Source organism: Manacus candei, unplaced genomic scaffold (assembly GCF_025592945.1).
Source record: "Manacus candei isolate 608988 ecotype Guabito, Panama unplaced genomic scaffold, ASM2559294v1 h1tg000003l, whole genome shotgun sequence".
NCBI lineage: Eukaryota > Metazoa > Chordata > Aves > Passeriformes > Pipridae > Manacus > Manacus candei.
The window spans coordinates 17,965,841-17,986,661 of NW_026138051.1; the positions used below are offsets into that span (position 1 = coordinate 17,965,841).

The following is a 20,821-nucleotide window of genomic DNA, read 5'->3' on the forward strand; positions in this document are numbered from 1 at the left end:
GGGCGGCCGCTCCGCGCCGCCGCCTCGATGGTGCCGGAGCCGCCGCCGCCGCCGACACCGACATGTTGCGGCCGCCCCGCCGCCTCCCGCGCCCGCCCCGCCGCGCCATCGGCACCGCCAGCGCCGCCGGGCCCGGCCGCCGCCTGCTGCTCTCCACCCCCATCTTCTACGCGAACGGGCCGCCGCACATCGGGCACCTGTACTCGGCGCTGTTGGCCGACGCGCTGCTCCGCCACCGCCGCCTGCGCGCCGCCGGGCCCGGGCGGCTCTGCACGGGTCAGCGGGGGTGCCGGGATGACCCCCTGCGCCGGGGCTGACTCCCCTCTCTGGGGCTCATCCCCCCTCCCGCGGTCTGAACCCCTCTCCCTCCGTCTGACCCCAGTCCCTCGGGGCTGACCCTCCTTCCCGGAGCTGACACCCCCTCCCGGTCTGATCCCCCGCCCATTTGATTCCCACTCCCAGGACTGACCCCCCCACACCTCGGGGCTGACCAGCTCCCTGCGATTTGACCCCCTGCCCCGATCTGACCCGCCTCCTGCTCTGACTCCCACCTCCGGGACTGACCCCGTCCCAGTCTGAACCTCTCCCTGGGTCTGACCCCCTCCCCAGGGGCTGACCCCCGTCCCGGTCTGATCCCCACCCCCGGAGCTGACCCCACTCCCAATGCCCCCAGGTTGGCCCTGTGTCCCCACAGGGGGCATCCAGCCCCGCACCCCTCCCCACGGCCCCACGGCCTCTCTCTGTTCCAGGCACCGACGAGCACGGGCTGAAGATCCAACAGGCAGCGGCGGCGGCAGGGATGTCACCCCCTGAGCTCTGTGAGCGCGTCTCGGGGCTGTTCCGCCAGGCCCTGGCCCAGGCCGGCGTCGCCTTCACCGACTTCACGCGCACCAGCGAGCCCCGGCACCAGCGGGCCGTGCGGCACTTCTGGGGTGCCCTCCGTGACTGCGGGGCGCTCTACAAGGGCTCCTACGAGGGCTGGTACTGCACTCCCGAGGAAAGCTTCCTGCCCGAGAGCCAGCTTGCTGAGCGCAGGGATGCCCAGGGACGCCCCTGCAAGGTGTCCTTGGAGACCGGCCATGAGGTAACGGCACCTGTGGGAGCACCACGCGCGCATCTGCTGCTCTGCTCTGGCCGAATTTGGGGTGTTTAGTGCTTCCTGCAGCCTTCTGTGATTCATGTTGGCTGAGACTCACCTGTATTTCAGTGGAGTGTCACCTGTCAGTCCAGAAACCTTCTGTCCTGGGCTGATCACCACAGTGTGAGGGGGGATTCTACCCCTCTGCCCCACTCAGGTAAGACCCCCCCAGAGCCTCCAGCTCTGGGGTTCCCAGCACAGGAAGGACATGGACCTGTTGGAGAGAGGCCAGAGGAGGCCACCAAGGTGATCAGAGGGATGGAGCAGCTCTGCTGTGAGAAAAGGCTGGGAGAATTGGGATTGTTCAGCCTGGAGAAGAGAAGCTTTGGGGAAAACCCATAGCAGCCTTCCAGTATCTGAAGGGAGCCTGCAAGAAAAATGAAGAGAGCCTATTTACAAAGGCCTGGAGTGACAGGACAAGGGGGAATGGCTGCCCACTGACAGAGGGCAGGGTTAGATTGGGTATTCAGAAGAAATTCTTCCCTGTGAGGATGGTGAGGCCCTGGCACAGGTTGCCCAGAGAAGCTGTGGCTGCCCCTTCCCTGGAAGCATCCAAGGCCAGGTTGGATGGGGCTTGGAGCAGCCTGGTCTAGTGGAAGGTGTTCCTGTCCATGGCAGGGGGTGGAACAAGATGGTCTTTAAGGTCCCTCCCAGCCCAAACCAGTCTGTGATTCTCTGTGTTATGGTGGTGAGTGGGGGTCCGAGGGAGAGCTGCCAAACCCCAGCTGGCAGATGCACATCACAGCCACGTGCCAAGGATTCAGCTGCTGGGGGATCTGCAGCCTGCTGGCCTGGAAGTGGTATTTTACAGTGGCAATGAGAGAAATTAGCTGAGTGGGAAGATAATGGTGTTTGTAGCTGAGGGCTTCCTTGGGGGTCCAGAGTTTGAGACCTGTTTTGTGAGACAGTTCAGTGTGGCCTCTGGACACTTAACCAATCTCTTTACATGGGTTTTGGCCCCACCTAAACCATTGTAACATCACCTGCCTGTGGTCAGCTTGATGCCTGGATGGGTGCACCCAGGACTGTGGTACCTGCCCCAGAGTCTCTCTGCCACTGCGTTTTCTAGAAGGTGTCAGGAGTTACATTATTTAATCCAGCAGCTGCAGATAATCCTGCTCAGAGCTCAGCACAGGTTATGCTCCTGTGGTCTTCGTATGAGGCTGGGGCGTAGGAGTGTTGGTTCACACAGAAAGGGCTGTATTACCAAATAATAACTCTTGAGAAAGCCCCTAAGATAACTGGGGACATGCCATAAACCCCAGACTTCTGGTGAGTGTTTGGGTTCTGGTGTCCAGTGGAGCCTGGGGGTGAAGGGGTACAGCTCGTCTTTGAATATGTTTTGAATGTTCTTCAGGTCTTCCTTGTACCCTGCGAGATTCCTGACCCAGCCATGGATCCCTGAGTGCCTTACACAGCTCACTTGTACTGCATCCACCCACCATTTTTCACTGGTTTAGCTAAATGTGTCATTTAATGGATTTAACAGTGGGGGAGAAGTGTTGTCAGTGCCATAAGCAAACAAAGTTAGTGGCTGAGATGCATTAATGCATAAATTGGGGAAAAAGAGGAACATGGCCCCCAGCAGAACAGCAAAGGCAGGCACCAGGAGTGCCAGTAGGGCAGGAATTACAACATCATTGTGTCTTTTCATGATTTTCCACTATTATAGCACAACTATGTTGTTAAGAAAGTAAGAAAGTGTGTTCTCATCTCCCTAATTCCTTTCTGATGTCACATCAACCTGGCAGGTAGAAAGGTGTTCCTTCCTGGGATTATGGGAGTATTTAAAAGCAGGATGCCGAACCATCCCAGGTGCCCAAGTCCTCAGGCGTGTCTTGGGCAAGGAGGTTCCTACTAGTCATGGAAAGATACTGGGGGCTTTCCATGGGGTGGGAGGACACCCAGGCACAGGGAGCTTGCGACAAACTCCACACTGAGAATGCTGTGTGCAAATTGTCAGCCTGTTCTCGTAGCATTTGGGCCGTAATCCTTTCCTCTTCTCCCATCCCAGGTGCACTGGACCAAAGAGGAGAATTACATGTTCAAGCTCTCGGCGTTCCGGGATCCCTTGCAGAACTGGCTCCGGGACAACCCACGCGCCATTGCTCCCGACCCTTTTTACCAGCGCGTGCTCCGCTGGCTGGACGAGGATTTGCCGGACCTGTCGGTGTCCCGCGAGCGGAGCCGGCTGCAGTGGGGCATCCCCGTGCCCGGTGACCCCACACAGACCATCTACGTGTGGGTGGACGCCCTGGTGAACTACCTGAGCGTGGTGGGGTACCCCGAGAGCCACGGTGCGTGGTGGCCGGCCGCGCACCACGTCGTGGGCAAGGACATCCTCAAGTTCCACGCGCTGTACTGGCCGGCGCTGCTGCTGGCGGCAGGGCTGGCCCCCCCCGAGCGCATCCTGGTGCACTCCCACTGGACCGTGCGTGGGCAGAAGATGTCCAAGAGCCTGGGCAACGTGGTGGACCCCGCCACGTGCGTGGGGCAGTACGGCGTGGACGGGTTCCGGTACTTCCTGCTGCGGCAGGGCGTCCCGGAGCGGGATTGCGACTATTACGACGAGAAGGTGGTGAAGTTGCTGAATTCGGAGCTGGCGGATGCACTCGGGGGGCTGCTGAATCGCTCAACAGCCCCCAGCATCAACCCCAGCAACACCTACCCACGCTTCTCAGAGCCCTGTTTTCCAAAGGTCCTGGATTCCAGGGAAGCAAAAGGCACGGGCAGGGTGTCTGCTGAGGACTACGAACTCGTGGCAGCGGTGGCCTCGCTGCCTGCGCAGGTGGCTGGTTATTTCGAGGGCTTCCAGATTTACAAGGCTTTGGAATGCATTGCCCAGTGTGTGAGGCAGACCAATGGCTTCTTCCAGAGACACAGGCCTTGGAAACTCGACCGAAGGGACACTGCAGAGCGGCTCTGGCTGGACACCATCCTGCACGTCACGCTGGAGTGCCTGCGTGTCTACGGGACGCTCCTGCAGCCTGTGGTCCCACACATGGCAGACAAGCTGCTGTCCCGGCTGGCTGTTGAGCCAGGAGAGAGGGGCCTCTCTGATCTGACGTTCTTGGCGCGCTATGATGGAAAGCCATGTCCCTTTGAGGGGAGACAGCTCAGACCTGACACTGGCATCCTGTTCCAGAGGCTGGAGAAGTTGGAAACTATGACGAACAGAAAGCAAGAAGCTCGAGTCTCTGACAAACAGCTTCTGTGAATAAAAACCTTCAGGAACTCCTGGGAAACGTTGTCTTTTCATCTTCCTTCTGTTGATGGTGGTGGTGGGGAGGGGTGGGAAGCTGGCCTGACCAGGGCTGTGCTGTCCCAGTGACAGGTCTGGGGCTGACCACACATGCTTGGGCAGGAGATTGTGTGAGCAGAGCTGAGGGCTCAGGAAGCTCAGGCAGCACCCTCAGAATTCCTGAGTAGCCAAATCGGTAACTGAACCAAAGACACAGCCTCAGGTTTCAGTATTGCTGCTTTTTTTGCCCCAACGTATTTTATGGGATGTAAAAAGCAACTGAGGCAAATATTTATCCCCTTAAAATAGGAAGGTTTTCCTGCACAGTCCTGGGGCTCCACCAGAGCCCCCTTGCCTGTGTCTCTCACAGAAGCATAGAATCCTAGACTGGTTTGTGTTGGAAGGACCTTAAAGCCCATCTTGTTCCAATCCTCTGCCATGGACAGGGACACCTTCCATTAGACCAGGTTGCTCCAAGCCCTATCTGGTCTGGAACACTCCCTTCCTTTACCTTGTCTGAGGCGAGGAGCCTCAGGTGCTGTTCTGAAGACACTGTAACCATGGATGTGGCAGCCAGTCTGCTCAGCCATCCCTTCCAGAGACAGCTCCCACCTCACTCACTCCAGCAATCCCTTCTTGGGCTGATGTTCAGGATGAGTATCCAGGGGGATCAAGAAAGCCCTGAGGAGGGATGGGGTTGGTCCTGGTCCTTCTCAATGTTGTCTCCTCGTGAAGGAAGAAGGATGAGCAGTTGCTCTACAATCAGTGTCCTCATCTCACCTTCAATTCCCAGGTTTTTGGCCAGGCCAGAAGTAGCTGGGGGTGGTCAGATATGGGTGCCTATGGGCTGTGGTGCCCATGGATCTGTTGGATCCCTCAGCTGAGCTTCCTCTGTGGGCCTAAACAAGTCTGAGTGAGCTTTGATGAGGATGAGCCTGTGTGACCACTCTTTTCCAGGGGCAGGACACCACCGAGGTCGAACAGGAAGTCTCATTTGGCTGTGCAGACCTGCTGGCATCACCAGAATGGGAAAGGGGGCATGTGTTTCAGGCCCAGCCTCACCTTCCTGAGGCTTTTCTGCCTCCTGCAAGGCTTAGTGCACCCTAGTTTCACGTCAGTGCTGCTGGAAGCAGCTGAGCATTGGCACCCTGGGGCAGCGGTGACCACTGGGGATCTTTGGTAAGTCCTTCCCAGCTCCTCCAGGTCCCATCAGTGCAGGAGTCATCTTTCATGGGCCTATTTTGGGGGGCTGTGAGCTCTTTTGGGGTTGCCTGGGCTGTGTGAGCAAAAGCAGTGCAACCTCCATAGTCTGCCTGCCCCTGCCATTCCCCACACCCTCGCTGTGCCACAGCCTGATGCTGTCCCGGTTTCAGCTGACCCGGGTCCCCTCATCCCCTCCTGCCGTGGTTCCCCTCCCCTGCCGAGTGTCACCTGCTCCCCTGCTCCTGCCATCCCTCTGAGCATCCTTCCTGCTGCAGCCCCTGTGCCCTAGCGCTGTGGGTGCTGGTGCCCTGCTGCCCTGCTCCTTGGGGACAGGAGGGACACATGCCCTTCCCGGTCCCTCTGATGCTGGCACCTGAGGGCTGTGGCTGCCCGGCCGGACATGGAGCGGGTCACTCTGGCATGGGTGGCAGTGCCCCCGTGTTGGAGCGTGCGGGTGTTTGTGTGCACTGGTGTCTGCTCCTGCCCCGCTATCCCTCGGTGTCCCTGGCTCTCTCCTGGGAGGGGCCAGTCCCGCTGCCTGCAGCCTCGCCGGTCCCTGCCTGTCCCTTGGGGATGCCCGGGCCGGCCCGGGCTGAAAGCACTCGGTCCCCGGTCTGGGGCTTGGCGTGGCGGCTGGCCCAGAGCCGGTACCGGTGCGTGGGGTGGGACCAGCGCCGGTACCCGAGGATGTGCGGTGCCGGTGCCAGAGCGTGGGGCGGAGCCGTGAGGTGCCGGTGCCGCTACGCGGAGCGGGGACGTGCCGTGCCGTGCCGGTACCCGGGGATGTGCCGGTGCCAGTGCGCGGGGTGGAGCCGTGTTGTATTGGCGCCCGTACGCGGTGCCGGTGCCGGTGCGTGGGGCTGCGCCGGTGCCGCTACGCGGGGCAGGGACCTGCGGTGCCGTAGCCGGTGCGTGGGGCGGAGCCGTTCGGTGCCGGTGCCGCTACACGGGACTGTGCCGGTGCCGGTACCCGGGGCAGAGCCGTGTTGTATTGGCGCCCGTACGCGGTGCCGGTGCGCGGGGCGGGGACGCGCGGTGCCGTAGCCGGTGCGTGGGGCGGAGCGGTGCCGGTGCCGCTCCACGGGGCGGTGCCGTGTTGTGCCGGTGCCGCTACGCGGGGCGGTGCCGGTGCCGTGCGGTGCCGTAGCCAGTGCGCGGGGCGCCGCGCCCCCATGAGCCGGTGAGGCGGCGGCGGTGCGGGAGGGATGGCGGCGGGCGGCGGCGGCGGGGGGCGGCCGCCGGGCTCCGACCCCGCGCTGGAGCCCTACGTGCAGACCCGCATCTTCAAAATCATCGTGATCGGAGACTCCAACGTGGGCAAGACGTGCCTGACCTTCCGCTTCTGCGGGGGCACCTTCCCCGGCAAGACCGAGGCCACCATCGGCGTGGACTTCCGCGAGAAGACGGTGGAGATCGAGGGGGAGCGCATCAAGGTGGGCCCCGCACCGGCCCCGGGCTGGCTGACATCAGTCCCGCAGGGCCCCGCTCTGTCCCCGATAGGTTCTACACCGGCTCCGGTGGGCTCTGCTTCATCCTCAGTCAGCCCCGCTCTGTCCCCGATGGGCCCCGCACGGGCCCCGGGCTGACCAGCACTAGCCCCGGGGAGCCCCTCACTGGCCCCGATGGGCCCCGCGCTGGCCCCGAGCTGACCAGCAGCAGCCCCAGCAACGACGGCAGCCGGTCCCCATCCCTGCCCCAACCCCATCCCCTGCCCCAGGGCTGAATGTCGCACCCCAAAGCCCTCCTGGGGGCTTTCCCTTTCATCCTAGCTGGAGGGAGGAGACAGGGACAGGGGAGAATTCTCATGCCTGTGGTCAGCAGAGATGCTTCTGGACCCATCCATCCCTGCTGCCTTGTCGCTATTTCTGGGCTTGGTTTGAGCCTGCAGCAGCCTGAAGCGATGGGTTGGGGTGAGCCGCTGCTGCCCTCCCAGCACAGCCTCGGGGCATCGAGGTGGCTCCAGCTCCAGGCACTGGACTAGCAGAGGGGCACAGCTGGAGGATGGAGCTGTGTGCCAGAACCCGGGCATCTGGGGGGGCAGAGGGAGGCTGGAAGGCCGGGAGCTCCCACGGCCCGGTGGCAGCAGGCTGGGCAGCTGTGGGAGCACTGCTGGAATCTGCTCCCAGCTGGCACCGGGAGCTGTGATTGCAGGACGACTGGAAGAGGATGAATTTGCTCTATGAAGGCCCGTGTGACACCTGTAAGGAATGACCAGCCCAGACCTGGAAAGCTCTGGCTGGTGTGTTGGAGCAGATCTGCTGCTCCATCCAGGAGCAGAGCTTGTGGTGGAACTTGGCCTGCCAGGTTCAGGGGGATCAGCACCCACAGCCTCCGAGTGTGAGGCTGGTGATGGAAAAAAAATATTGCCGCTGTACTGACAGATGGGTGATCAAAAGTTGAAATCACAATGAAACCAAAGCTCATGTTGGTGGGTGAGAGCTTTAGTTGTGCTTCTAGACTGTCCATTAATGTTTTTCCCTTTCTCCTTTAGATGTGGTCTTTCCCCCCTGCCCTCCCCAGCTCTGTCCAGCCCCACGGAGCCGTGCTAGTGTGAGCTCTGGTGCAGGCTGGCACGGAGCCTGTCTCATGGCCAATGGCAGGAAAACACTGCCAGGGTTTCTACCTTTGGATATTATTTGTGCTTCAGCGGGCGTGAGTGGGAGGCAGTGCAGCAAACTGGCCTTTTCCTAGGATAATGCATCCAAGAGGAGAGGTGAGAGGTGGGAGATGGACCCTCCCTCTCCTGCTCTTCCCAGGCACTGGCCCAGAAAGGGCTGAGCAGCAGCTCTGCTTTGCCAGCACTTTTCACTCTGAAAGACCTCGGGGCAGGCGGTCTCTCTGTGGGTACAGGGTGATTCGGATTAATTTGGAAATTGCCAGTTCCAAGCTTCAAGATGTTACCAGGAGAACTCAGACTGACCCCTGGGGGCACCCTGCTCCTTACCAGTGTTCAACCAGACTTGGTGTCACTCGACACCACCTTCTAGGCCCATATATTCAGCCAGTTCCCAATCCACCTCACTGCTCATCCAGTTTAGGAGCTTCTTGGCTCCTCTGTCACTTGGGTCAGGGAGTTGTCATTGAGGGCTCCAGGAATGTTCTGGTCTGCCTGTGCCCTGCTGTGTTGTCATTCCAGCAGCTGTTGAGGTGTTTGAGATTCTCAGTGAGGACCAGGGGTTGCAAATACAAGGCTGTTCCTTTCTGTCAATAGAGCACCTCATCTGCTTGCTCTTCCTGGCCAGATGGTCTACAGTGGAGATTCCCTACAATGCTATCTGTGATGTTCTGTTCTTTAATCCTCCACTACAATCTCCTCACCACGGTGAGGGTGAGCCATGGGTGATGGCTCCTCTCCCATCCCCACAGAGGTCCATGGCCTCCTGCTGCACTCTCACATAAAGGGTGACTCCCCGTCCTCGTCTTCTCTTTGCCCTGACTCCTCTGTGAAATTATCAGGGTTCTTGTTCATGGCGTAGGATTTGGTAGACAAGTAGACATGGACCTCTTGGAGTGAGTCCAGAGGAGGCCACAAAGATGCTCTCAGGGCCAGAGTCCCTCTGCTCTGGAGCCAGGCTGGGAGAGCTGGGGGTGTTCACCTGGAGAAAGGCAGGCTTCAGGGAGACCTGAGAGCCCCTTCCAGTGCCTAAAGGGGCTCCAAGAGAGCTGGAGAGGGACTGGGGACAAGGGCATGGAGGGACAGGACAAGAAGGAATGGCCTTAAGCTGAAGCAGGGCAGAATTAGATGGGGCATTGGGAAGAAAGTGGGGATGGTGGGGCCCTGGCATAGGTTGCCCAGAGAAGCTCTGGACGCCCCATCCCTGGAAGTATTCAGGGCCAGGCTGGACAAGGTTTGGAGCAATCTGGTCTAGCAAGGTGTCCCTGCCCATGGCAGGGGGTTGGACTGGATGATCTTTAAGGTCCCTTCCAGCCCAAACCATTCCATGACTCTCTGAAAGCCAGACAGCAGGAAGCCCCCCTGAACCCCCACAGGGGGCCCTCCCAGGGCCACGCTCCTGTAGCCTCTTCTCTCGTCTGCTTCGCTTCCCAGGTGCAGGTGTGGGACACGGCCGGCCAGGAGAGGTTTCGGAAGAGCATGGTGGAGCACTACTACCGCAACGTGCACGCCGTGGTCTTCGTGTACGACGTGACAAAGATGAGCTCCTTCACCAACCTCAAGACATGGATTGAGGAGTGCAATGGGCACGCGGTGTCCCCGCTCGTCCCCAGGGTGCTCGTGGGGAACAAGTGTGACTTGAAGGACCTGATCCAGGTGCCGTCCAGCCTGGCCCTCAAGTTCGCCGACGCTCACAACATGCTTTTGTTTGAGACCTCGGCCAAGGACCCGCAGGAGAGCCAGAACGTGGACGCCATTTTCATGTGCCTGGCCTGCCGGCTGAAGGCGCAGCGCTCGCTGCCCTGCCGGGACGCCGAGGGCTGGCCGGGGCAGCCCCAGCCGCAGTCCCGCCGGCTGGACGAGGCCAGCGGGAAAGGCTCCTGCCCGTGCTGAGCGGGACCAGGCCCGGACCCCAATAAAGGCTCTGAGCTCCCTGCGCTCCGACTCCTGCTTTGCGCCTCGGCCACGCTCGGCTCGGTCCGGCGGGTAGCGCTCGGGTAAAACCGGCCCGGCTCGGCTGTGATCGGCCCGGTTCGGTTACAATCGGCCGGGTTCGGCCCTGCTCGGCCACGCTCGGCCCGGTTCGGCGAGTAGCGCTCGGTTGTAATCGGCCCGCTTCGGTTACAATCGGCCCCGCTGGGCCGCGCTCGACCCAGTTCGGCTATAATCGTCTTCACTCGGCTACAATCGTTTCCACTCGGCTACAATCGGCTCCACTCGGCGACTCTCGGCCCAGTCCGTTCGGCTAGGTGCGCAGCGCGCAGGCGCGGTGCCGCGCGCAGGCGCAGTGCACGTCGCCGCCGCCATGAAGTAGGTGTGGGGACTGTGAGGGGAGCGGGAGGGAGAGATGGGGGAAGGTTTGGTTCTGTCGGTTCCGGCGCTGACGGTGCCTCGCCCACAGTCCCCTGACGAAGGTGAAGCTGATCAACGAGCTGAACGCGCGGGAGGCGGAGCTGGGCGTGCAGGAGGCGGTGTCGTGGCACGCGGAGTACAAGGACAGCGCCTGGATATTTGTGGGTACGGGCCGGGCTGGGGAGCGGCAGGGCCGGGCCGGGCCGGGCCCGCTCGGTGCTGGTGACCTGTTCCATCCCTCTCCCCGCAGGCGGGCTGCACTACGAGCTGACGGAGGGCGATGTCATCTGCGTGTTCTCGCAGTAAGTGCCGCAGCCCTGGCCCCGCCGCCCGCCCGGGCGCTGCCGGAGGGTGCTGACGGTGTGTCACAGGTACGGCGAGGTCGTCAACATCAACCTCGTGCGGGACAAAAAGACGGGGAAGTCCAAAGGGTTCTGCTTCCTGTGCTATGAGGATCAGAGGAGCACCATCCTAGCTGTGGACAACTTCAATGGGATCAAGGTAAGCGGGGTTCGGGTGCTGCTGCCACGGCTCCCCAGGTGCTCCCGGGGACCTACCCGCGGTCTGAGAGCCCGGCTCCTCCAGATCAAGGGACGGACCATCCGCGTGGACCACGTGGCCAACTACCGGCCCCCCAAGGAGTCAGAGGACTGGGATGAGGTGACTAGAGCTCTCCATGCCAAGGGCTGCGGGGTCAAAACGCCGCCTCGCTCCTCGTCTGACTCCCCATCAGAGGAGGAGGATGTGCCTGTGAAAAAGCAGAAAGGTGAGGATCGTTATGGCAGGCTGGATCCCGGGTGGGATTAGGAGCTGGAGTCTGGGTGGAGAGAAGGGTTGGAGGGAGGAAAATGGGCATGAAGTGAGGGTGGGGACAAAGTGTTGCTCCAAGGTGCTGAGGAAGTGCTTGAAAATGAGGGAGGAGAGGGAGAACAAAGAGGGAAAAGAGTCGTCGGGTCTGGACTGGGAAATTCTGCAGAACTGATCATGGTGTTACTGAGTAAAGGGAATGAGTGGAAGTGCCCAGCATTGCTGGAAAGAACATGGTGTGAGCGGTCAAGAGGGAAGCAGGGTGGCCGCAGCTGGAGGAGAAGGGTGTCAGGCTAAGAATTGGAGTGGGATCTCCCTGAGGGGGAAGCAGGCTGGCATATTGGGAGTATAGGGGAACAACTCGTGGTGGGAGGGGAGTTGGGGCAGTGCCGTGAAATGGGGGGGTTGGGGGTGCTCCTGGAATTGGGTCCATCGCCAGCTGTGAACCCGTGTTCCAGAGAAGCCGCGGAGCAGAGCGGAGCAGCTGAAGCCAGGCCAGCAGGCCGGGAAGCGCGTTGGCACGGAGGAGCCACATCCCAGGATCAAGATCAAGAAGGAGAAGGAGGACCCTGGGTATGAGCGCTACGCCAGCGGGAGCTCTGACAGGAACGCTGGGAGCAGGACACAGCGGGACGAGGAGCAGCGGCGGCACCAGCGGCCCTCGGAGAGGAGGGGGGACAAGAGTGGCCAGGAGCAGAGGGCACAGAGCAGCTCCTGGGAGGAGCGGGACAAGAGGGAGGAGGCTGGCAGGAGGAGCGACGGGCACGGCAGCCGGCGGGACGTGTCCCCCAAGGGAGGCAGATCCCGGGAACCCCATTCCAGGCACAAGGAACGGGGCTCCGGCAGAGACTCTGGCCGCCACTGAGCCCTGGGAGAGCATTCCAGGGCCAGGGAGGCCTTGAGCCTGCCCAAACACCTGCTCCAAGCTCCCAGGGCACTGCAGCTGGACTGCTTGCCTCACGGGAGCTTCCCTTTGGATCTCATCCTGCTCTGGGCCAGGGTTCTCTGTGTTGGCCTTCAGTGCTGGCCATGGAGGGTGGCAGGAGCTGGGGGCTGGGAGCAGCAGGATGCTCCCCTTCTCCAAACCTCCAGTTCTGTCAGTGCTGGGGGGTGTCCCCCTCTTGCAGTGCGAGAAGAGGCCTGTGGGTGTCTGGTCTGGCCTCGCCTGCCGGTGGGTCCTGTGCCCACCCGGCATCTCCAGGTTCTGTGGTGGATCCGCAGGCATGCACTGCTGTGTTGGGGCCATTCACTGTGGGTGTGTTTAAAGGTCTTCTAATAAAAATTCCTGTTTGCTAGAAGCTGGTCCCAGGAGCACCCTTCCTGCTCCTGACGGTGATTTTGGGCTGATTTGGCTGGAAAAGCAGGAGTGATGGATACAGAGTTGGGGGTGGTGCACAGGGTGATGAGAGGGATGGGCTTTGGGATGGTTTGAGCTGGATGTGATTCCCACAACGAGTAATCCCTCCAGACAGAGTCCACAGCAGTTCCAGGCATGGGGGGCAGAGGGGGCATTTTCCCCATGGAACAGTTGGGACTGAGCCCAGAGGTGCCCGATGTGGGGTCAGATGGGGACTGGGGCAGGGGCAGACCCGGGGGGTTCCCAGTGTGCTGGGCAGGGGGCTCAGCCCCATCCTGCTCCTGATACCCCGGGGGGGCTGTGACAGTCCAGCTGCCGGTACCCCGGGGGAGCGGTCGCCATTCTGCTCCCGGTATCTGGAAGGGCTCAGCCCCTTCCTGCTCCTGGTGTCCGGGGGTGCTGTGACCGTTCTTCTCCCGGTACCCCGGGGAAGCTTAGGCCCATCCTGCTCCCGGTACGCGGGGGCTGGTCACCATTCTGTTCCCAGTGTCCGGAGGGCTGTGACCATGCTGTTCCCGGTGTCCGGGGGCGCTCAGCCCCGTCCTGTTCCCGGTATTCGGGTGGGTGTGAGCCCCGCCCTGCCCGCGGTGCCGGGGGCGGTGCCCGGTCCCGGTGCGGTGCCGCCGGGGGCCGGCGGGGGGCGCGGCGGTGCCGGTGGCCCTTCCGGCGGCTGTTCCGGTCCCGGTCCCGGTGGCGGCGGTGCCCGCCCGCCATGCCATGTCCGCGCTCAACTGGAAACCCTTCGTGTATGGCGGGCTCGCCTCCATCGTGGCCGAGTTCGGTGAGGCGGCGGGGCCGGCGGGGCGGCAGCGGCACCGGGGCCGGTCCCGGCGGGCGCTGACGCCGCTGTCCCCGCTGTCCCCGCTGTCCCCGCAGGCACGTTCCCCGTGGACCTCACCAAGACGCGGCTGCAGGTGCAGGGGCAGAGCACCGACGCGCGGTTCCGCGAGGTGCGGTACCGGGGCATGTTCCACGCGCTCTTCCGCATCTGCCGCGAGGAGGGAGGACGGGCCCTGTACTCGGGGTGAGCACCGGGACCATCGGCACAGGGACCCCGTCGGGATAGGGGCCCATCTGTACCGGCATTCCCATCGGCACCGGGACCCATCGGGACAGGGACCCATCCCATCGGCACCGGGCTCCATCCATCCCGAGACCCCCATAAGCCACGGGTCCTTCCCATCCACCCTGTCCCCCCCAGTCCATCCGCACCGCGACTCCCCTACCGGGACCAGGACCCCCCATCCGCCCTGGGCCCCGCGATCCACCCCGGGAACCCCCCTGCATCCGTGCCCCCATCTGCTACGGGTCTTCCACCAGGCCTGGCGTTTCCTTCCACCCACCCTGGGCTTCCCCACTGCCCACCGCGGGTCCTTCCCCCCTGCCCCACCATCTCTCACCGCTTGTCCTGGGCCACCCTTCGGTCACAGCATCATCCCCGCCATCCTATCTGCCCCCTGAGCCCATCCCAGTTTCCCCCCCTCCACTCTGGCATCCTCCTCTGCCTTCCCGAGGTCCTCCCGGGTCCCCCCACCCATCCCAGGTCCTTCCCCTCTGCCCACCCTGGCCCCTGCTTCTGTCCTGGCACCCCCTCCCCACCCCGGGCTTCCTCTTCCACCTTCTGTCCTGCCATCCGCCCTGTCCATCCTAGTTCCCCCCTCCCCTTTGCCCATCCCAGCCCGCTCCCACTCCTTGCATGGCACTGTGACCCCCGAGATCCCACCCAGCCCTGGGGCCGGGGCAGTGGAAACTCCCCGTTTTCCCGAGATGAGGAGCAAGGCCAGCGCTGTGTGGATGCCAGCCCCTGGCACAGTGGGGGGCAATCCCAGCAGTTATCCCGGGCACTGGAGCCATGGCAGTGACATGCCTGGTCCTCAGCAGTTTGGGGGCTGGTGGGAAGCTGGCACACAGGGGTGCTCAGGGATTGTTCCCCCTCAGGATCGCCCCGGCACTGCTGAGACAGGCATCCTATGGCACCATCAAGATCGGGATCTACCAGAGCCTGAAGCGGCTCTTCGTGGATCGCATGGAAGGTCAGTATCAGGGAATGGGGCAGCAGGGGCACCTCCCAGCTCACTGATCCTACACTCTCTTGTATGTTCTGCTCATTCCCTGCTCTGTCCTTCCCACCTCGAGATTCCCCCAGGAGTGGAGCTCTGTTACTGGGCGCTGTGGTTTTGGTTGTCAGTGGTGGCATGGATCAGTTTCGATCCCAGTGGGAACCCGTGATCCCTACCCAAGCACCTCCCTCCAGCCAGGTCCTTCCTTTCATGGAATCATAGGAGAATCCCAGAATCATTTAGGTTGGAAAAGAGCTTCAAGGCTATCAAATCCAACCTGTGCCCAATGCCCACCTTGTTGCCCAGCCCAGAGCACTGAGTGCCATGTCCAGTCCTTCCTTGAATACCTCTAGGGATGAGGACTCCACCACCTCCCTGGGCAGCCCCTTCCAATGCCTGACAGCTGTTTCCATGAAGAAATTCTTCCTAATGTCCAACCTGACCCTCCCCTGGCACAACTTGGGGGAGTCCTCTCGTTCTGTTAAACCTTTATCTCTGCTTTGCACCTCGGAGCCAGAAAAAAATCATCCAGTTCCGCCCCCCTGCTGTGGGTAGGGACACCTTCCACTATCCCAGGCTGCCCCAAGCCTTGTCCAACCTGGCCTTGAACATTTCCAGGGATGGGGCAGCCACAGTTTATCTGGGCAACGTTTGGATTGGGATTTTGTGACTCAGCTCTGTAGCTTTGGCCCTGACTTAGAGGTGAGATGCCCCCAGTGCCCTTGACCCATACCCTCTGCTCAAGAGGCCTCTGCAGCTCCTCCCGGGGCAGTGGAGCAGCAGGAGTCTGGTGGATGCTGCCTGAGGGAGCACTGAGATCTGCAGGGGTGATTTTTGTCCCTGGGGTGACAGGAGGGAATGTTGTAACACCATTCCAACCTGGGAAAGCAGGGTGGGCGGACGAGATGCAGCACACTAATGGCATGGAACTGTGTCAGGGGAGGTTTAGGTGGGATATCAGGAAAAGTTCTTCCCCCAGAGGGTGGTTGGGCACTGAACAGGCTCCCCAGGGCAGTGGTCACGACTCCAAGGCTGCCAGAGCTCCAGGAGCATTTGGACAGTGCTCTCAGGGACTTGTTGGGGTGTCCTGGGCAGGGCCAGGAGTTGGACTCGATGATCCTGGTGGATCATCCAACTCAGGAGATGCTGTGGTTCACTAGAGCTCCTTTCCAGGGTTGCTCTGTCCTCAGTAATGTCTCTCCCTGCTCCAGTAACGCCTCTCCCTGCCTGGTTCTGTCCATGTACACAGGCCCCTCCTCGCTGTTCCAGCCTTTCCAGCTGTGAGCTCCGTGCCTGAATGTTTGTCTCCCTACAGGCCTGGGGCAGCCAGTGGCCTGGTCTCCTCTGGGAAGTGTCGTGGTCAGTACCAGCAAAGTGCTGTGCCTTTTCCCAACGTAACCATCATCCTAATACTGGGCCTGGAAGTCTCAGGTTATTCCCTGGAACTAATCCCATCTAACTCCCCACCTGGTCCCAGTCCTCAGCTGGCTCTGGGTGGCTGCATGGTCTCACTGGAGCCAAAACCATTTGGTATCAGGTGGCCTTGAGAAGTGCTGGGTTGTCCCTCTCTGTCTCCCTCTGTCCTGGCTTGTCCCTATCATGAGAAATGCATCACTGGACACTGAAATCTCAGATAATTGTTCACAGTTTTCACGTGTCCCGTGATTTTCCTTCTCATCAGTCAGACCTGCCCCTCTGAGAGAGTGAGTTGCCGAGTGTCCCAGCTGCCACCTCCTGTCCCTGGCAGGTGTGGGGACAGACCTGCCACGAGCTGTGGCACCTGCCCAGCCCCTGCTCCTGCAGCTTCACTGTGAGATTTGAGAGCTGAGCTGCTCTGCTCTTCCCAGCCCTTGTTCCATCCCACCTGTGCCCCTTCCCGTGAGGTCTGTAGGGTCTGACCTTCTTCCCTTGCTTGCAGATGAAACGTTGCTCCTCAATGTGATCTGTGGGGTGGTCTCGGGGGTCATCTCCTCTGCGCTGGCCAATCCCACAGATGTGCTGAAGGTAAGGACAGCTCCTGGCCAGCACTTGACTGGCTGTGGGACCTGTGGGAGGTGCAGCTCAGTGCTCCCTGAGCCACCAGTTCTGCTAATTTGGGCTTTTCTAATAAATGGAGATGGAAGCCCAGAGCAATTAACAGCAAAAAGCACAGCTCTTAAATATCACAGAATCCCAGAAGGGTTTGGGTTGGAAGGGACTTTAAAGCTCATCTTGTCCCACTTCCCTGACGTGGGCAGGGACACCTTCCACTGTCCCAGGTTGCTCCAAGCCCCGTCCAACCTGGCCTTGGACACTTCAGGGATGGGGCAGCCACAGCTTCTCTGGGCAACAAAGGTCATGAAATTTGCTGTGGTGAAGGATGGATGCTGCCTTATCCAACCTGGGCAAGGTGAGCAGGTGGCAGCCAGATGTTCCTCACACCTGCCCTGCTGCTCTCCCCTTGGTCACTGTGCTGGCACTGCCTGTTACGTGGAGTGGGCAGAGCCCAGTGGGGACTGCCTGATGCCCTGGAGTCAGGGTAGCCCTGCTCTGGGCTGAGAGAGCCTGGAGAACTTCCCTATGCTTCTCCCTGAGTAGATCCACCTTCTTAGGCTGCTTCCAGGGCAGGAAGGCCTCATCCTTCATGTCCCTGTGCTCCCACCCCTCTGCTCTCCCTGCTCCTTGCCTGCTGCCATCATTGGCTGCATGGTTTGCAGGGAGAGAGACGTGGAGAGCAGTGTCAGCTGTGAGCTGCTCTGTGTTCCTGCTCCCAGGAGTTCCATGGAGCTGGTATCCCCGGTGTCCCTGCCCTCTGGGGCAAGTGCTGATGTCAGGACAGGTGCTGATGTCAGGACAGGTGCTGGTGTCCACCCGCTGACTCTGCCCTTCCTTCCAGATCCGAATGCAGGCTCAGGGCAGCTTGTTCCAGGGCGGGATGATCGGCAGCTTCATTGACATCTACCAGCAGGAAGGTACCCGAGGCCTCTGGAGGGTGAGCACCAACTCCCAGACTCCCCCACCAGCAGCACAGCTAACAAAAGCCTTATGGAAGCGGGTGCTCTCTTAGCAGGGAGCACCTGGAGTCCCTTCCAGCTCCTTAAACTGCCGCTCTTGTGGGACAGAATGTTTCCTGGAACTTGTGGGGAAGGCGAGGGGGTGACAGCCTGCTTCCTGTGTGCTGGGAGGACGGAAACAGCGTGCAGTTAATGCAACTGGAATAATACTGCCAGGGTGGAGGGATCTTCCTTGGCTTTAGAGCAAAGTTGGTCTGCCTGAAGAGCTGCAGGGAGGACACGGGGAAGACTGTCAGGAAAAGGCCCTGGGAGCAGCTTGTGACGGTGTTCCTGCCCCACAGGGTGTTGTCCCCACGGCCCAGCGAGCTGCCATCGTGGTGGGGGTAGAGCTGCCAGTCTACGACATCACCAAGAAGCATTTAATCCTGTCAGGCCTCATGGGTGACACCATCTTCGCCCACTTCGTGTGAGTATCTGCTGCTCTCTGCAGGCTTGGAGGGGTGTGTGGAGCAGGGCAGCCAGGTGGGATCTGGAGGGATTTGCTCATGGAGCGGGTGCTCTGGGGCTGCAGGGAACAGGCTCGGTTCTTCTGAAGGATCTGCTCTGTTGGCTGGAGCAGCTCAGAGTGGGCAGCAAGTGCAAAATCATAAAGGCTGGGTAAGACTTTAAAGACCAGTCGTTCCCCCAGCACTGCCAAGGCCACCACTGAACCAGTCCCACATCCCCAGACAGACCTCCCTGGGGAAGGACCTGGCAGAAATCCTTTGGTGACATGGAATGTCAGCTTGGTTTCAGCTGGCTGATGGCCAGAAATGCTGTTGCCCGACATCTGTGCCCTGGCATGAACCAGGCAGGTGGTGCAGCTCCTCTTTGCTGCTAAATGCCTTTCGTAAAATCCGGTGGAAGGTACTTTGTGCCTGCCTGAGCGGGAGTGGCCATGTTCAGGGCAGTCCCTGTCCTGATTTGGGGGGTGTAGTTCCAGCTTCACGTGTGGGCTGGCGGGGGCCATCGCCTCCAACCCCGTGGACGTGGTGCGGACGCGGATGATGAACCAGCGGGCGATCGTGGGCAGCACGGAGCTCTACAAGGGCACTCTGGATGGCCTCGTGAAGGTAAGGGGGGGGAGAGGTGGGCACATGCCTGTCCTGGGAGGCTGGCTGGGTCCCAGCACCACACTGATGGGAACAGTGAGATCCTACAGCCACAGAACGTGTCCTCAGCGAGTGTGTCAGACAGACAGGGAAGGGCCCGGAGTCACTTCCTCAGGTCGTCACTGTCAGCCTGAACATCCTCCCAGCCTTCTGGGACAAAATTTAGGCTGTGATGCAGTTAATCAGGTTCAGAGACTGCAAGTGATGCTCCACACGCTGCACCTGCACGGGCCCATCTGCTCCCTGTAGCTGCTGGGGAGGGACAGTGTGTCACACGTGGCACTGGGGACGTGGGCAGAGTGTGGGCCTGGCCTGGCTCCTAATTCACCTGTGTCTTCTCCTCCCAGACATGGAAGAGTGAAGGCTTCTTTGCACTCTACAAAGGCTTTTGGCCCAACTGGCTTCGGCTGGGTCCCTGGAACATCATTGTATCCTTCTGTGTGCTGCTGGGAGGTGGGTGGGGGACAAGGGGAGAACCGAGCTGGGAAGGGCAGAGCAGGGCTGACACTCCAGTGTGGTGCACTGGTGACCCTGCTGGGCACCTCTGCTGGTTTCTGTAGAGCCAGTGCTCTGAGGACTTGGCTGAGACCTTCCCTCTGGCCTGGGCTGTGGGAGGTGCTGCAGTTCCTGGATCAACTCCTGTTTGGGAGGGAATCCTGGGGAGCATTCTGGTGCTCTGAGGCAGGTGCTGACCCGCTGTGCAGGACCAGCAGTGCCCGTGTGCTGACCCAGACCCTTCTGCCCTCTGAAATTGGGTGGGGAATTGACTGTAAAGAGCTCCCAGTCTGGGCTTGGAGCCACCTCCTCCTCTCAGTGGTCTGGGCAAGGCTGGGCCGGTTTGCTCTGGGTCAGTCTGTCCCCTGTCCTTGCAGCCCCTGTCCCCCAGCCCTGTTCTACCTGTGCACATCAGTTTGTGCTGCCTGGGCAAGGAGCTCCCTATGTGGGTCTCCACCAGCTGTGCTGATGCTCTGCCCACCGTGCCAGGCAGCTGCCTCACACGTCTCTGTCCTAATTCCTTGACGTTCCCTTCAGTTTTTTATCACATACGAGCAGTTGAAGCGCCTCCCATTCTGACAGCTGCCTTCATCTCACCACAGTCACCCTCAGGGCTGGCAGCAGAGCTGTGCTGCCGCCTCCCTCTTCATCCCACCATCCCCATGTCGTGGTGTTTGGTACCTGTGGGCTGGGCTCCCCCCCAAATGCATGGTCCCTGGAGCATGAGCTGGCTGGGATAGCCGGGAGCCCGTGGCAGGAGCTGCATGTTTCCCACCCGGAGGTGTACGTGTGCCTGGGCCTGCAGGAATATCTTCTGTGAAGATCTGTGCATTCCAGTGGCCTTCAGGGCACTGTGGCTCCTGGGTTGGCAGCGTGGGTGTCCTCTCGTGCCCACAGGGCGGGGCTGGGGCCCTGGAAGGTGCCATTGTCATGTTTATTGCCGAGCTGTAACTCCATTAAATTATTTATTGACTGGATGGCTTGAGTTTGGGTCTGGTTTACTGCAGGGGTGTCTGCCCTTGCTGGTTTTCACCACACTATATATACCTTTTTTCTCCATGTGTTTATGTAAGAGCAATCTGTAGGATTCATTACGATAGAGGTGTTTCTAAACCCAAGTTTGTTAGTGTCAGAAAGTGACACTGTTGCCTTCTCAGCTCAGTTTTGCCAAACCTGGGTCTCTTAGCTTACTGCTTATTGCTTATATTATTTTTGCTTAGATCATTTGTAAATGATGTAAACACAGGTAATGTGGTTTAAAGGTGAACTCAGCACTTGAAAATGGTGGCTCTGACACGGCTGGTGCTGAGCAGAATACCCAGCAGGATTATTTTGGTTGTCCTCTTCTGGGTTTTGGTTATTTATTAGTGTTTATGGCTATGAAAGCAAACGGCTCTGAAGTTCCTGCTC

The 20,821-nt window shown here is 60.5% G+C and overlaps 4 protein-coding genes across 4 annotated transcripts; all 4 read left to right on the plus strand.

Annotated features, from left to right (window-relative positions):
• Nucleotides 1–62: 62 nt before the first annotated feature.
• Nucleotides 63–4,383, plus strand: MARS2 (methionyl-tRNA synthetase 2, mitochondrial). The gene is made up of 3 exons (XM_051791060.1): nt 63–276; nt 750–1,084; nt 3,153–4,383. The coding sequence occupies exons 1-3, from the start codon at nt 63–65 to the stop codon at nt 4,353–4,355; spliced, it is 1,752 nt and encodes a 583-aa protein (XP_051647020.1). The 3' UTR covers nt 4,356–4,383.
• Nucleotides 4,384–6,301: 1,918 nt separating this feature from the next.
• RAB33A (RAB33A, member RAS oncogene family) lies at nt 6,302–10,132 on the plus strand. The gene is made up of 2 exons (XM_051791785.1): nt 6,302–7,015; nt 9,631–10,132. Exons 1-2 carry the CDS (start codon nt 6,788–6,790, stop codon nt 10,087–10,089), a joined length of 687 nt encoding a protein of 228 aa, XP_051647745.1. The 5' UTR covers nt 6,302–6,787; the 3' UTR covers nt 10,090–10,132.
• A 352-nt stretch (nt 10,133–10,484) lies between these two features.
• Nucleotides 10,485–12,653, plus strand: RBMX2 (RNA binding motif protein X-linked 2). Its single transcript, XM_051791648.1, has 6 exons — nt 10,485–10,506; nt 10,598–10,713; nt 10,799–10,850; nt 10,920–11,049; nt 11,134–11,314; nt 11,814–12,653. Exons 1-6 carry the CDS (start codon nt 10,502–10,504, stop codon nt 12,218–12,220), a joined length of 891 nt encoding a protein of 296 aa, XP_051647608.1. The 5' UTR covers nt 10,485–10,501; the 3' UTR covers nt 12,221–12,653.
• A 703-nt stretch (nt 12,654–13,356) lies between these two features.
• SLC25A14 (solute carrier family 25 member 14) lies at nt 13,357–20,388 on the plus strand. Its single transcript, XM_051791664.1, has 9 exons — nt 13,357–13,493; nt 13,589–13,736; nt 14,651–14,745; nt 16,691–16,776; nt 17,648–17,743; nt 18,107–18,231; nt 18,742–18,877; nt 19,264–19,344; nt 19,949–20,388. Exons 1-9 carry the CDS (start codon nt 13,430–13,432, stop codon nt 19,988–19,990), a joined length of 873 nt encoding a protein of 290 aa, XP_051647624.1. The 5' UTR covers nt 13,357–13,429; the 3' UTR covers nt 19,991–20,388.
• The last annotated feature ends 433 nt before the right edge of the window (nt 20,389–20,821 follow it).

Excerpts from the sequence above, each read along its gene's own strand:
- SLC25A14 (XM_051791664.1), top strand. The coding sequence starts at position 13,430 with ATGTCCGCGCTCAACTGGAAACCCTTCGTGTATGGCGGGCTCGCCTCC. Across the intron at positions 13,737-14,650 it reads GGACGGGCCCTGTACTCGGG|GATCGCCCCGGCACTGCTGA; the intron begins GTGAGCACCGGG and ends GTTCCCCCTCAG. Across the intron at positions 17,744-18,106 it reads GTACCCGAGGCCTCTGGAGG|GGTGTTGTCCCCACGGCCCA; the intron begins GTGAGCACCAAC and ends CCTGCCCCACAG.
- MARS2 (XM_051791060.1), top strand. The coding sequence starts at position 63 with ATGTTGCGGCCGCCCCGCCGCCTCCCGCGCCCGCCCCGCCGCGCCATC. Across the intron at positions 277-749 it reads GCCCGGGCGGCTCTGCACGG|GCACCGACGAGCACGGGCTG; the intron begins GTCAGCGGGGGT and ends TCTCTGTTCCAG. Across the intron at positions 1,085-3,152 it reads CCTTGGAGACCGGCCATGAG|GTGCACTGGACCAAAGAGGA; the intron begins GTAACGGCACCT and ends CTCCCATCCCAG.
- RAB33A (XM_051791785.1), top strand. The coding sequence starts at position 6,788 with ATGGCGGCGGGCGGCGGCGGCGGGGGGCGGCCGCCGGGCTCCGACCCC. Across the intron at positions 7,016-9,630 it reads TCGAGGGGGAGCGCATCAAG|GTGCAGGTGTGGGACACGGC; the intron begins GTGGGCCCCGCA and ends TTCGCTTCCCAG.
- RBMX2 (XM_051791648.1), top strand. Across the intron at positions 10,714-10,798 it reads CAGCGCCTGGATATTTGTGG|GCGGGCTGCACTACGAGCTG; the intron begins GTACGGGCCGGG and ends CTCTCCCCGCAG. Across the intron at positions 10,851-10,919 it reads GTCATCTGCGTGTTCTCGCA|GTACGGCGAGGTCGTCAACA; the intron begins GTAAGTGCCGCA and ends GGTGTGTCACAG.